General features: G+C 35.3%; 2 protein-coding genes across 2 annotated transcripts; both read right to left on the reverse strand.

The window, feature by feature from the left end:
* Positions 1-313: 313 nt before the first annotated feature.
* On the reverse strand, positions 314-1,598 carry LOC133871688 (F-box protein SKIP23-like). The gene is made up of 2 exons (XM_062309109.1): positions 602-1,598; positions 314-489 (listed from the first exon to the last, which is right to left on the reverse strand). Exons 1-2 carry the CDS (start codon positions 1,596-1,598, stop codon positions 314-316), a joined length of 1,173 nt encoding a protein of 390 aa, XP_062165093.1.
* Positions 1,599-4,693: 3,095 nt separating this feature from the next.
* Positions 4,694-6,971, reverse strand: LOC133872042 (F-box protein SKIP23-like). The gene is made up of 2 exons (XM_062309549.1): positions 6,709-6,971; positions 4,694-6,159 (listed from the first exon to the last, which is right to left on the reverse strand). The coding sequence occupies exons 1-2, from the start codon at positions 6,755-6,757 to the stop codon at positions 4,862-4,864; spliced, it is 1,347 nt and encodes a 448-aa protein (XP_062165533.1). The 5' UTR covers positions 6,758-6,971; the 3' UTR covers positions 4,694-4,861.
* Positions 6,972-15,698: the final 8,727 nt, after the last annotated feature.

Consider the following 15,698-nt stretch of genomic DNA (forward strand, 5'->3'; position numbering starts at 1 on the left):
AGAGTCCACATGAAATAGAACTTTTATTTGACTCCTAACAATCTAACCACAAGACTCCTAAAAGATAAAAGAAATAAACATAACCCTACTGAAATAACAACATAAAAAGATAAACATAAGACCTCTGCCCAAATACAAATACTAAAGACTCATCTATAACTAAAGCACCAACGAATATGACAATTACTAATAATAATAAAATACTACCAGATAATACTCGTTAACAACAACTACAAACGTAACATATACTTCTTATCAAAATCCTGCCTCAAAGCATCTTTAAACTCAAAAAAATCTCTTTCAGCGACAGGATTCAACTTCCATAGCCATCATCATCCTCCGATCCTCTTCCCCGATCCTGGACTCGGTGTAACCCAAAGTTCCCATGAACCTCGCTCCATCTCGTGACATGGTAACGAGACAAAACTTTTATCCCATAACTTGAAGATTCCACTATCACTTTTTTCACCAATAACACCATAATGGAACCTGTAGGGATGATTACAGTGTAAACAACAAATATCGTAAGTGAAATAGATACAATTCTTTAAACATTGTCCATAATCACCACAAGGAGACAAATAGAGGGGATTCCATAAACGTCTTTGAAAATCAGAACCAGACAACGATACAGACGAATTTCCACCAATAAACAACAATCGGTCACCCAAATTCTCCACCCTATCCCAACTGGGCCCGCTCCAATTCATTCTGTAAACATCAAACTGTAATGTTCCAAATTCATTCCCCATTCCCACGTCAGGATTGCAATGGCGTACAACCATTAACAACTCATCGTCCCCTGAATTCACTAAACGATTCACTTGGCAGTAAATAGGTTGTTCTGGTTGTCTGAAATTTAAATTTACTGAAACACTCGGTAACTCGCAATTTACATCACAAACTGCAATTACTCCGTCATTACTCAAAGCGTAGAATTTCTCCTTGTAATAAACAACGTCTTCAATGAAACCCACGTCAGGAAAGAAGGTCCAAGATAGATCACCGTCTTTATAGTATGCCAACTCATCGCTGTATCTGAGAATCGCCATTGCAACGAAGTTGCTGTTCAGTGGGTCTGAGGAAATAGCAATTTTTTTGAGAAAACAGTCACGCATTTCCCTCAAACTAAGATAGTAGAAGTAGTCGTCGTCCACGATAAATAACTCATACTCCTGGCCGACTCGGGAGTAGTCGAAGCTCACTACGTTGGGGAAGGAGGTGAGCGAAGGGAGGTGGAATTTGGCCTGAGTGAGAGGGTTAAGGAGGACGATGGCCGGGGAGTCGTCGAGGATGACGAGCCAGCCATTGGAGGAGGAGCAAATGTTCGCGTCGGGGCGAAAAACGTCTGGGATTTGGATACGGTAGGTGTTGCCCGTAGAGAGGTCATAAAAGGAGCGCTGGTCTTGAGGTTGAGATTTGGAGAGAGGAAGCATGAGCCATGGGAATTGTGGGGAGAGGTGGCACGGAACCTTTGGAATTGACCGGCACCACATGAAACACACGGCTCGGAATCGAACATAATCAACGTAAACTGTGATTTTCTTCGAGATTGATTGAACGAGTTCTTCAGGAAGTTGAGTCCAATCAACCGCCATTCTTGATCCAATTCCTAGATGAACCAATTATCAGAAGAATACAGTCAATAGTTGTGGGTAGAAGCAAAGGAAATACGAAGGGAACTATTTAAAGGTAGAGAATAGAGAGGTGTAGATGGAAACTTAATAAATGTGCACAAGAATCGTAATTAAATATGTTCACATAGTAAAATGAAAAGATAATTAATTAAATGTTTAAGATGCACTAATTAAAAGTATATCTTACCTGCTTAGTTGACGTATGACGAGAACTCAACAAGAATTATAGATATGGTAGAATTTTTTAGGAATCTTAAACTTGCTTGGTTAAGCAATTAAAAGTGTTCTGAACTCACAAACATAAGGTTTGATAATTTTGTTGATTCATTACTTTTATTCAATAACAAAGGAATATTTAAAAAAACAAAATACAATAGAAAATAGAGTTCCACATGAAATAGAACTTTTATTTGACTTATAACTTAACAGCCTAACCTAGTATAAACAAGACTTCTAAAAGATAAATATAAAAGAGATGAACATAATCCTACCCAAACAACAACGTAAAAAGATAAACATAGACATCTACTTACACAACAATAATAAACTAATAAAACAACTAATGAACTGAACAAATAGTAAAGCAATAAACCACTATTGAATTAAATAACATAATAGATAATATTTTTTAACAGACACAATACCTAACAAGGACTACGCATGTAACAATATAGGCATAGAAAAATGAAAGGACATCGAATATTAATTTCAAGATAGATAAATTAAGCATGTACACATAGAAAAATGAAAAGACATTTAAATGTTTCCATATAGATTAATTAACACATGTATACATAGAAAAAGACACTTAAATATTTTCTGAATAGCATGATTAAACAAAAGAAAAATAAGAAAAGAAAAAGAGAGAAATTCACCTATCGGCTATTGATCTTGTAGTTGTAAAGAGAGTAATTGCTTTTAAACTGTACGGAGACTCGCGCTATTCTTCATAACAAAATCTGTTCTGCCCTTCTTTCATTTTTCTTTTTATTTCTTTCTTTCTCCACTTTGTTTTATTTTTCTTTTTATTATTTTCGCAAAGAAATGTTATTTAATACATTCTTCTACAATTGTCTGATGACGTGACAGTAAATACCAATACTTGAAAAAAATAAAAAATTAAATGTTGATCGAATAGTTACTTTTCAGTACCATTTCATCTTAATTATATAAGAGCTGTACTATTATAAAAAGATAATGATATTTAGTAGACTATTATATAATGTCATATAACTTGATGATCGATATATGTGGCAGTATAAATTAGTCTTTGGATCAAAATTTGTTAAAAATAAAAAATAAATCAATAGGTAATTTTTACTATTACATCATCTTAATTATATATATATATATACACACACACAAAGGAAAGTAAAATAAAGTTTCCTTGAGAAAGATTTGGAATTTATAAATATCTTGTAGTTTATAGATACGTTGGATGAAACCGAAAAAGTCTTATAATGAAAAATTATGTTTCATAGTTTTACAAATCAAAATTTTTACTTACAAAATTGATTTATCGGAAGAAATCAAATTTTTGTATAACAATTTCCAATTTTGTCTTTTGCGTCAACGGATGTGAAACTGATAATGATTCATAAAGTCTTCATATCATAAATGCTTCTTCAAAAGTCTTCGTGTCATAATTCTTCTTCATAAAGTCTGTCATAATGCATCTTCATAAAGTCTTCATGTCATAATGCTTCATAATTCTAAATCTGCATAAGGATCCTGAGAATCTGTATAAGGATCTTGAGCATATCCTAGTAGTACTGATTCATCTTCATTTTCATCATCTGATAATTGAGATAGAGTTTCGAGCAAATGTTTTTTGAACTCATACTTTGAACTGGAGGAGACTAATTTGACTTGATTGATGCTTTTTTTTACAAGAAACTGATTTGAGGCTAGAAATTGGTCTGTAAATAATTTAGTATTAGGTGGTCGATTTTTTTGAGTTTGACCGGTCATCGTGTAGTCAAGTTCAGAGAAGATAACCGATGTTTTTACTGTTGTAGTTTAAATTGGTTGTCGAGACTTACATGTCAAGAATTAATTCTACGCAGCCAAAAATTCTTTGTGCAAAAGTGACATCAGTTGATTGGCTACCATGTTCACATATTTTGTTTTGTTTTGTTTCCTGTTCTTTTTCCATTATCTCCGTCTCTTGTTTTTCAAGACAAAGTGTCTCTTTCAAGATTTTTAATATAATATATTAATTGATTAATTTTCTTTAAAAAAAATTAATTACTATTTTTAAATTAGATATTTTAGAATGGGATCCTCTCTAGTTTCAGCTTCAAGATGTATAGGAACCATTTTATGGTTTAGAATTTAGTTTTATCACAAGTTAGGTGTTAAGATGAATGTTTTAATATGAGTGGGCATGTTGCAAGAAATCACATTCATGTGTTAAGATGAATTTCTTTGAAATTATTAACGAAATGTCTTAAACAAAACCACAATGCCTATTTATTGAAGCAAAAGTTTGCACTTTGCACACGATGTCTATTAAATGAGGTTTCATTAATTGTTAATTAAGTTCAGGATCGGAGTATTTTGAAAGATGAGTTAATAGCATTAAGAATCTCAGGCACCTGTTTTTCACCTGCCATTAGAAGGTGAAAGAGAATCATCTAACTCATCTTAAGCTAGGCAATTTTATGTCTAAGTGGCTTCCGATAATTGTTTGAAAGAATTTTTTTGACCCATAAATAAAGATATTTCGGCAATTCTAAAGACCCAACGCTACAATATGGAACTCATGAGCCCAAAAACAAAGAGAAATGCTACGTGTACTAATCAATCAGCTTTATATCAATTTGGTACTTATCTCGTGGTAAAAGATTTGAAATCCATATAGCATTTCTCTAACTCTTTTAAGAGGGAGGACATAAACATAGTTTTAGAGACAAACAATATTATTCCCAGTAATAAATTATTCTTAATTTCATGGTGCAAATTCTAAATAATAACAACTCCACTATAACATATAAAGATGGTGTAATTCCTGCAACCTCAGATCTTAAGCTTTGAAGAAATTCTAAGACTGTCAGTTACGAAAATCAAGAATTGTTTTCACTTAGATTTCATACATTCAACATCCATTGATTAGGAGTTCTAGGAAATCGAGGGCCTTGTAGAAACAAACTTGCACATAATTCGTATCAAAATCTTACATCAAAGCATCTTTAAACTCAAAAAATCTCTCTCAGCGACAGGATTCAACTTCCATAGTCAACTTCATAGCCAACATCATCCTCCGATTCTCTTCCTCCTCCTGGACTCGGTGTAAACCAAAGTTCCCATGAACCTCGCTCCAGCTCACGATATGGTAACGAGACAAAGGTTTCATCCCATAATTTGAAGATTCCTCTATCACCTTTTTTACCAAAAACACCATAAGCGAAAGCGTCGGGATTACAGTTGAAACAATAAATATCGTCTGTGAAATAGATACAATTCTTTAAACATTGTCCATAATCATCACAAGGAGACAAATAGCAGGGATTCCGTAAACATCCTTGAAAATCAGAACCAGACAACGATACAGATGAATTTCCACCAATAAATAACAATCGGTCACCCAAATTCTCCACTCTATCCCAACTGGGCCCGCTCCAATTCATTCTGAAAACATCAAACCGTAACGTTCCAAATCCATGCCCCATTTCCACTTCATTATTGCAATGGCGTGCAACCATTAACAACTCATCGTCCCCTGAATTCACTAAACGATTCACCAGGCAGTAAATAGGTGGTCTTGGTGGTCTGAAATTTACTGAAACACTCGGTAACTCGCAATTTACATTACAAACTGCAATTTCTCCTCCTTCTTTCAAAGCGTAGAATTTCTCCTTGTAATAAACAATGTCTTCAATGTAACCCACGTCAGGAAAGAAAGTCCAAGATAGATCACCGTTTTTATAGTATGCCAACTCATCGTTATATCTGAGAATCGCCATCGCAACAAAGTTGCCATTCAGTGGGTCTGAGGAAATAACAATTTTTCTGACAAACATGTCACGCATTGCCCTCAAACTATCATAGTATAATTCGCCGTCCCTGTTAAAGAACTCATACTCCCGGCCGACTCTGGAGTAGTCAAAGCTCACCACGTTGGGGAAGGAGATGAGCGAAGGGAGGTGGAATTTGGCATGAGTGAGAGGGTTAAGGAGAACGATGGCTGGGGAGTCGTCGAGAATGACGAGCCAACCATTGGAGGAGGAGCAAATGCGAATTTCGGGGCGAGAAGCTTCTGGGAGTTCGATATGGTAGGTGTTGCCCGTAGAGAGGTCATAAAAGGAGCGCTGGTATCGTGGTTGGGATTTGGAGAGAGGAAGCATGAGCCATGGGAGTTGTGGGGGGAGGTGGCGCGGAACCTTTGGAATCGACCGGCGCCACATGAGACACACAGCTCGGAATCGAACATAATCGATGTAAACGGTGATTTTCTTCGAGATTGATTGAACGAGTTCTTCGGGAAGTTGAGTCCAATCAACAGCCATTCTTGATCCAATTCCTAGATGAACCATTTATCAAAAGAATACAGTCAATAGTTGTAGGTTTAATTAAAAAAAAAAAAACTAAAACGAAAGTACTGAAGGTGAAAACGCGGGTGGTCAAGAGAGTTCTAGACCATTTCCCAAATTTCCCCCAAAAAGAAAACCGCAACAAAAAAAAAGACCCCAAAAAGAAAAAAGACTTTTTTTGTTCATCGATTTTGTCATTTGAATCACATGGCTCTAAAAACGCAACCTGGCCATCACCATTCAATTCCAAACCCAGCAACCCTAAACCAAGAAAACGCAGCGGAAAATCATCAAACACATCGGCTACACAACGTCGAACACATCTCCCAAAAAGAGACCCACAAATCCAAACCAACAATCATTGTACAGAATTCAATCAAATGGAAAACATGAGAAAGAAAGAAACAAATCAAAAGGAAAGAGCTCTCATTTACCGGAGGTCTAAATACCCGTGTAAAAATTCACCGTTCAGTTCATTATATTTAAAAAAGAAACCCATATATGAAAAAAGAAAAAGAAAAAAAAAGAAACAAACCCACCGTTGCTTGAGGAGGCTTTCACTGCATCTGCGTTCTGGCTCCTCATCATCCCAGAACAGGCCCTGTTCTAGCAAGACTGGAAAAGGGTCTGGTTTATGGGTATTGCGGTATTAGAAATTTAAGCCGACTTAGATTTTGTCTCGAAAGCAAAGACTTTTGAAGAGTAAATCAAACGGGGAGCTTTGTCTTCTCGTAGTTCCTGAGAGAGAGAGAGAGAGAGAGAGAAAAAAAAAAAGAAAGGGGAGGGGGTGAGCTTTGTCGTCTGCGTCTGCGTTCTGGGGATATTTCGGAGATTTGGGGCCTTTCAGAAATGTTTCAGGTTTCCTTTCGTGTTTTTTTTTTTTTTTTAATTATTAAAAAAAAAAAAACTGACGTGCACAGAGCCACGTCAGCAGAGTGGTGTCTACTAATAACAATCTTCGTCTTCGTAGCATTCTTTGTATCCACACTAAATTTTACTAATTAAAATAATTAAAAGTTATTTTTCTCTATTTTGGTGAGTTATTTTTTTTAAAACACTCCTACCAGCTTCACAATTTTAACTATTTATTATTCACTATTTTATTTAAATAATACTTATTCGAATATCTTTATTTTTTCTATTTATTTTTTTTATTGTTTATCTTTTCCTAACACTCTTATTTTTTTTAAATTGTTTTGTTTTTCAAAAATGTTTTATGGCTTATTTTGTAAAAATGTATTAATAGTCAAGGCCACATTTAAAAAACTATTTAAATAATTGATATTCGAAAGTAATTTCCAGCATTTGAAAAGCTCCTGAATTTTTTAATTTTATTTTTTATATTGATAACATAAATTTTTAAAAATATTACCAAACAGGCGTTCAACATGTCAAAGTTTGGTTGGATCGTAAAGACAGGAGAGGAAAAAAAAAAAAAAAAAAAAAAAAAAAAGAGAAAGAAATTGCAATTTTTATTGTTTTTTTAATGATTTGGAAAGTGAATAATACTCGTCAAAGTTGATAAGTACTGTTCACTTACCAAATTTTTGTTGGTTAAATTGGTGAGGCTGTTGGAAGTGATTTTTGTACATTTTCACCAAATTGCCTCACCAAAATAACTAAAAACCTATTTTGGTGAGGCTACTAGGAATGCTTTCACAAGTAACAAAAACGTGTTTCGCAAGCAATGGAAATATGGATCTGCAGCTTTGAGACGTGCGCCATTCAGTTGAAAGGACAACAACATATGTTCCAACGTCTACTTTTGCCTCAAAAACCCTCCCAAATTAAATATTTTCATTCTGCCCTTAAACTTTAGAGTAATGATTCTTGTACAACTCATATACAATTTTTGCACAACTCTAACTATTTTTCTTTTCTTTTATTTTTTTCTTTTTTTTATGATCAATCATTGTATTTGTTTTCCTACATGTGAACCCTAAATATTTAATGGTTGATCTTAAAAAAAAATGTTATTAGAGTTATGTAAAAATTGTACAATAGTTGTATAAAAAACATTACTCTAAGCTTTAACTCTCAGTTTTAACTCTCTCTCTCTCTCTCTCTCAAAACTCTCGCCCAATAAATACGCGTTTCCGATGCACTAATTAAAATGTATATGCATAGAAAAATGAAAAGACATTGAATTATTTCAAGATAGATTAATTAGATTTTTTTTTTTTTTTTTTTAAATAGTGCCTTCTTTTTCATTTCTGAGAGTCCGTTTCCAAAAGGGTTACACAACCAGAAAGCCATTATAAAGAACAAAAGCACCAAATACAACCACAAAGCCCAAAGGTGAAATCAGTGCCCGAAGGCTGAAATAGTGAACTAGAGATAAAGAATCTCTACCCACTAAACCAGGAAAAAACTTGGCTTAAAGCAGCAACCAAACGGTAGACTATGATCAAAGACAAGAATTTACATAAAAACAACAAACAGAAAACCCCAAAACACAATCACCGGGAAAAAAACGACCACCGGAGTCGACACGTGTAAAGCACGCGCCTTCTTCGAGAACCCCCTACGATGGACGACCTTCAGGAACATAGATTGACACCTTCCAAGACCAGAGAAGCAAGCTATAACCCACACGTGCAAAAACATAACAGCTAAACCCCCGGCGCGTGCGGGTCACTCGCCGAACAAAAGTGAACCGCACAATCTCGTTGAGTGACCATCCTGACCGGAAAAGGCCAGCAACCGCAACTAGATGGGTCTTGTCGAAGAAAAACCAACCGAGAATTATAGATCTAACTTTGAAAACACCTCCACCGGAAATCCACCAACACCCACCGTTATTCTCGGGCCAGTACTTGAAAATCTCTGTTTGCAACAATAAATAATAGAAAAACAAAAGAAAAAAACCAACAACCTCCATTGGTTCAAGCACCGGGATGACCAAAAGCTCCAATGGTTTTAAAGGCTTGGAGAAGAGACCACCTACCTCTAGAAACAAGCCAATGGGGGAACAAAAGCCACCATAGCCCTAAAGGTCAAGGGGAAACACCAGCACCAAGAGGGAGGCGAACAAAGCTCACAATTTTTCTCTCCCTCTCTCTAGAAACTTCATAGACACCAAAAGCTTAATTAGATTAATTAAACATGTATAAATAGAAAAATGAAAGGACACTAGAATTTCTTAGAGAAACAAATTAAACAAATACACGTGGAATAATAAGAACTAAAAACACTTAAATTTTTCTAAATAGCATGATTAAACAATATGTATATGCATGTATTTTTTTTTTGATGGTTTTGTTTTGGCTGCAGCCTGCACAGAATATTACAAGGAATTTTTTAGTTGAACATACTACGATCGAAGTTTTTGCAGCTTTACATGCCGTAGAATTAAGCAAATAGATGAGCTTCAATGACATAATTTTGGAGGAAGATGTCTTGTAAATTGTAAATGCAATAAAAGGGAAAAGTTGAAGCAACGTTGGACATATCGTGGATGAAATCAAAATGGAGTTGAGCTAGCTGCGATCTGGAGAATTGAACACGTCAAGCAGGATGCCAATACTGAAGCTCATATCATAACCTAAGAAGCTATATTGGGTGTAATAGATAGAGTTTGATTTGAAAAAATTTCAAATTGTATCCGTGGTATTGTATATAAGGAGTCTATTGTCCCTAGGTGATTGAATTTTTATTCAATATAGATCATTATGAGTCCTAAATATCCAATGATTAATTTAGAAAAAAGATATGTAGAAGATATACAATAATTGTAAAAGAATTATTTCTCAACTTTTAGTGACATAGATTTCAAATAAAAAAATAAAAAAATAAAAGACATCACATAAAAAGAGGTGTATGAAAGAGGTAGGAAAATCATTTCTCCATATACACAAGGATGGTTTTGCCTTTATGGATGGCCAAAATTCTTTAGTCTTTAGCATGGAAGCGGAGTTGGAACTAAAAAATTGGCGCAGAACCACTGGAATCAACCGGCGCCACATGAAACATAGCTCGGAATCGAACATAATCGATGTAAACGGTGATTTTCTTTCAGATTGATTGAACGAGTTCTTTGGGAAGTTGAGTTCAATCAACCGCCATTCTTGATCCAATTCCTAGATGAACCATTTATCAAAAGAATACAGTCAATAGTTGTGGGTACAAGCAAAGAGAATACAAAGGAACTATTTAAAGGTACAATAGAGGAGTTTAAATGGACACTTGAATAAATGTGCACAAGAATGTCATTAAATATGTTCACATATTAGAAAAGAGAGATAGAGAGAAACTCGAGAGTCTTCTAGAGAGAGAGTGCTTGAATATTGGTTGTGTTTGCCGGGGGGAGGCTCCATGCCTCCCTCCTCCCGATTTTGCCTTTCCTCTTAGCCCTTCTAGGGCTATGGAGGCTTTTGCTCCTCAATGGGTTGATCCAGTGGAGGGTAGGAGTCTTCCAGCCATTAAAGCTGTAGAGTTTAGATTCTCTCCGGGCTAGATTCGGTGGTGGCTGACTTTCTCCCAATCCTTTTAAGGCTATGGAGCTTTGTGGTTTTATGGCAAGAAAGGCTCTATCGAGATGTCCTGAAGGGGGAGTCTGCTCTGTTCATGTCGCTGACGTTATGCTTGGCCAAGCTTTAGTCTTCACCATCTATTTTCGAAGCCAGATCTGTGCATTTCCGCCGTCTTCTGCTAAACATGCGCCCTCAGCCTTGTTCGTTGTCGTCCTCTGGTTTGGCCGCCGCTTGCTACGACTGTGGTGGTCTTCTGTGCTCGACGCATGGCCAGCATGCGCCAAGGTGTTTATCACCTTGGGCCATGCGCGATGGCCACGCTCCGTTTTTCTTGCCATGTTTGATGGCATCTGATGGACCGTGGTGAACGCCTTGTAGCAAGGAGTTTTTGGAGAAGGTGTGAGTTCTACATGCGTCGTCTCCGGTGATGGCAGATCTCCTGATGACAACTATGTGTTGGGTGCTTTTTGTACTTGTTTTCTTTGTTTTGTTTTTGGCAGTTTGCTCTATTTGTTAGATCAAACTGATCATTGCTTTTTAGCCCAGAATGTATGACCTACTCCTAGTTCAAACAAAATTTTATGTCAATGCAGATATATCATTCTGTTAACTAGGTTTCTTTGTAGCAGCTGTATGTGATGGTCTGAATCTGTCTTGACTCAGTTTGGTTGTAATTTATGTAACCATCCATTTGGTCTTGATTAATGGAAAGTTTACTTTCTTCTAAAAAAAAAAAAAAAGAAAAAAAAAAAAATATATTCACATAGTAAAATGAAAAGATAATGCAACCCTTACACCCAATTTTTTATGAGTAATGCTATACATCATCCCCTTGTTCTCTTTTTGTCCTCCCAAAATTGATGTGGCTCTTAAAATCACCATTGGATCAAAACCCAAGAGTGATATATCAAAAATTCAATGGTGATTTTAAGAGCCACATCAATTTTGGAGGAACAAAATGAAGATAAGGAGATGATGTGTAGCATTATTCATTTTTTACATCCAACCCTTTGCACCCTTATGTGGCAGAGAGACGTGGCATAAAAAGAAATAAAAAATTGCTTTGGCATTGAAGAGTGTGTCTTCTCCATTTCCATTCTCTCAAACCTCCCACCTGGGAGCCGCTCCACCAAAAAAACCAGATCTGAGCCGGCACCACCCACCCCGGACCACGCCGCCCCCTTCAGCATGTCTCGAACCTCGAGAGGTCCTGCTCCCAAGCTCCCAGTTCTGTCGATCGGACCCTAGCCCCATCGAAACAGGTGGACCTCCACTTCCGAATATTCCGGTCGGAGCCGAACGGAGCCCATGGCCACGAGGCTGTTCCAGTGGACCCTCCGCGCCGCTTGGACTCGGCCGATCTCATTGCCACGAGATCGTAACCCTCCTTTCACCAGATCTCGTCGGTCCGTTCGTCACCATTACCTGCGTCTCCGTCACTGTCGAGATCCAGACTCGGAACGTCGCCGTTTCCGATGGTGACAGTGACGGAGATGCCGGAGAAAACGATAAAAAAAAAAAAAAAAAAACTGACATGGTAATGCTACGTCAGGTGTAAGGATTGGGCTAGCCTAGCATTTCTCAAAAGAGAGATAATTAAATGTTTCTGATGCACGTATCAAATGTATACGCATAGAAAAATGAAAGGACATCGATTATTTCAAGGTAGATTAATTAAGCACGTACACAGCAAAAATAAAAAGACATTTCTATATGGATTAATTAAACATGTATACATAGAAAAATGAAAAGACACTTGAATTTTTTGGATAAACTGATTCAACAAATACATGTGGAATAATAAAAACTAAAAATACACTTAAATTTTTCTGAAAAGCATGATTAAACAATATACTAGTATTTTTCTTAGTGTTTTGTTTTGGCTGCATGGAATATTAAAACAAATTTTTTAGTTGAACTTGCGAGGTGGATGAAGCTTTGACAGCTCTATACATTGTGGAATTAAACAAAGAGATGAGCTTTAATGATATATAGTACATACAGTTAAAGCGACAGGTAAAAGTTAGAGCAACGTTGAACATATTGTAGATGGAATTAAATGGAGTTGAGCCAACTGCGATCCTGAATAATCAAACATGTCAAGCGGGACGCCAATACTGAAGCTCATACCATAACCAAAAAGGCTATTTCAAGTGTAATAAATAGAGTTTGAGTTAAAGAAGTTTTAAATTGTACCTGTGATATTGTATCTAGGGAGCCTATTGCCCCCCAAGTGATTGAATTTTTATTCAATAAAGAATACTATATTCTAAAAAAAAATAAAAATTGCATATATAATTACTGATATCTTAATTGAACGCGTATAACGGGTGATATGTTGTGTTCCAAAATTAATTTTCACCTAATAAGAGCATTTTTAGTGGACAATCCATTTCAAAATTTTCACTAAAATTTGGTAAAAAACTCAAAAAAATATATTTCAACAAACTTTTTATAATTTATCTATTTTAACTTTTGTCAAAATTTCACCTCAAATTTAACTTACAAATTTCATTAACTATTAACTATTGAATATTTTATATTTTTTTTTGTTTGTTTTCCGCCTCTCCCCATTCTTCACTTTTCCTCCTCTTCTTTACTCCACAACCGTGCTCCACGCCCACCTCACGGACGGCTGCCAATCATGAAAAGCCTTTGATGATCAGGACCAGCCACGAGTTCGCCGAGCCCGTTTTCTCTCTGAGCAGAAGTTCTGGAGAGGAAGATAAGGCTTTCCAAAAATCTAAACCAGCCTATCTTAACCAAATTCTCAAATGGCTGTAAGAATTCCTTTACTTTTTTCCACAATCACCCCACAAGCGCAAAAATTCCATCCCCATCCTTTCTCCTCCACAACCCTTTTGAGCAACAGACCCAGAACCCGAATGGCCGAATCTCATGCGCCAACAAAATCAGCGATGCAGAGATTTCATCAAATTTGGCTTCGGAAGTGGCAAAGATAAACACCCATTTGGCGCAGAGAGAGGAGGCGATGAAGAAGAGCAAAGAGCTCCTGTTCACAGAGCCGTGCCACTACCTGGCTTTGAAAGGAGAGGAGGCGAAGAAGAAGTGGAGGAAGATGGATGAAGAGGTAAGATTGGTTTGGTTAAAGGGTTTGTTACAGAGAGTAGTGTGAATTTTCATCCATTGTCTGCGAGGCTGTGAAGGATATGGTTGAGGAATATTTGCAGGAAGAGAACCCTTCTTCAACGTCTTCTCCTTCATTGTCGTGTCCTGGTTTGCAGAGGATTATGGGTTTTTCACAAAACAAGTTAAAAAAAAAAAAAAAAAAAAACAGAGAGAGAGAGAGGTGGTTTTATTGGGAATTATAATCGTAATTTCAAACATTTTCTTTTAAAGTTGTTAAAGAGATTACTCTTAAAATTAATAAAAAATAATATCCGTTTAAAATAGAGATATATTTAAAGAGTTTATGTAGGTGCTAAGAAATTTTTTTAAAAGTGATAGATAAAATAATAAAAATAGATTGTTTACTTAAAATTTGAAAAGCTTATTAGGAATGCTTTAAAGAAACCTAAATAGCAAGATTATAATCTCTCCGATTCATTTTCAAATTGATAGAGATTAATTTGTGGTTAAAATATAAGTCTAATAAAAAAGGTTTGGAGATGATAAATTAAGGCAGATTTGAATAATATTCAGTAATAGTACTACTACTACACTAGCTAACAATATCAATCCAATATTATTTTTGTTGAGCAATGTGCTTAAATTGATTATTTATATAAAATGTGCTCAATTTCAATAATAATAATAAAAAATAATATCTATCGGATTGGAAGATGATGTATTTATTTTACGAAACATGTTACATGTACATCTCTTATATATTTATTTTTTAAATCAACTATTAGATCTGTAGAATCTGTGAGTCCTTATGAGTCCTATAGATCAAATAGTTAAGAAATGAAAGAGATGTATGAGAGGTGTACAAAATATGTACAAAAATCATTTCTCATATTTCACAGATGACCATATATGCTAGAGAAATGATTCCCTTACATCTTTCATAATTCATACACCTCTCCCACACCTCATGACATTCTTTTTTCATTTTTGTTTTTATCAGTACATTTTTTATACATCTATTTTCTAAATCAACCATTGAATCTGTAGGATCCATAAGTAGGTCATTGTGTGTTCTACAGATCCAGTGATTAATTTAGAAAAAAAAAGAAAAAAAAAGATGTATAATAGAGGTAAAAAAATAATTTCTCAACTTTTAGTGACATAGATTTCAATCAAATACGTGTACATAGAAAAATGAAAACACACAATTAAATGTATAAACATAGAAAAATGAAAAGACATCTAAATGTTTCTACATAGATCGATTAAATTAAACATGTACACATAGAAAATCGAAAGGACATCTAAATGTATACATAGAAAAATGAAAAGACACTTGAATATTGTTTTTGTATAAACAAAGTAAACAGGTACACACGTAGAATAATAAGAAGACATTTAATTCTTTTCTGAAAAGATTGATTAAACATGCGTGTATAATTAGTGATAGCTTAATTGAACCTGTACAACTAGTGATATAGACGCCTAAATAGCAATTAGTGTATAATTAGTGATAGTTTTTCAAGGTAATTAGTGAAGGAATTCACTTAGATATATTTTATATATATATAGCAATGTTCACATATAACAGTTATATGAATGAAATGCAATACAAGAGTCTAAACAGTAAACAGTGTTCATAATCGTCAAACAGAGACAAATAGCGAGGATTTAAACATCCTTGAACATTAGAGGTACTTAAAAGTGATATTAATACTAGATAATTAGTGAAGGCATTAATTCATGAGCAGTGCTTGGGAGAGGGAAAATTTCCGGATTTCATCCGGAAATTTGGCCTTGCTGTGGCATATTTGTAATTATAATTAATTACAAATATGCCACAGCAAGGCCAAATTTCCGGATGAAATCCGGAAATTTTCCCACTCCCAAGCATTACCCTTAATTCATTCACTTAATGAGATAAACTTTCAAATAAAACGTCTTATAGAAACAACAAACTTAACATA

Source organism: Alnus glutinosa, chromosome 6 (genome assembly GCF_958979055.1).
Source record: "Alnus glutinosa chromosome 6, dhAlnGlut1.1, whole genome shotgun sequence".
NCBI lineage: Eukaryota > Viridiplantae > Streptophyta > Magnoliopsida > Fagales > Betulaceae > Alnus > Alnus glutinosa.

Bases quoted from the DNA above. Each gene is read 5' to 3' on its own strand.
- LOC133871688 (XM_062309109.1), bottom strand. From the start codon at position 1,598: ATGGCGGTTGATTGGACTCAACTTCCTGAAGAACTCGTTCAATCAATC. The intron at 490-601 runs GTTTATGGAATC...TCATCCCTACAG, and splicing joins TGGTTCTGATTTTCAAAGAC to GTTCCATTATGGTGTTATTG.
- LOC133872042 (XM_062309549.1), bottom strand. From the start codon at position 6,757: ATGATGAGGAGCCAGAACGCAGATGCAGTGAAAGCCTCCTCAAGCAAC. The intron at 6,160-6,708 runs GTGGGTTTGTTT...TGGTTCATCTAG, and splicing joins GAAAGCCTCCTCAAGCAACG to GAATTGGATCAAGAATGGCT.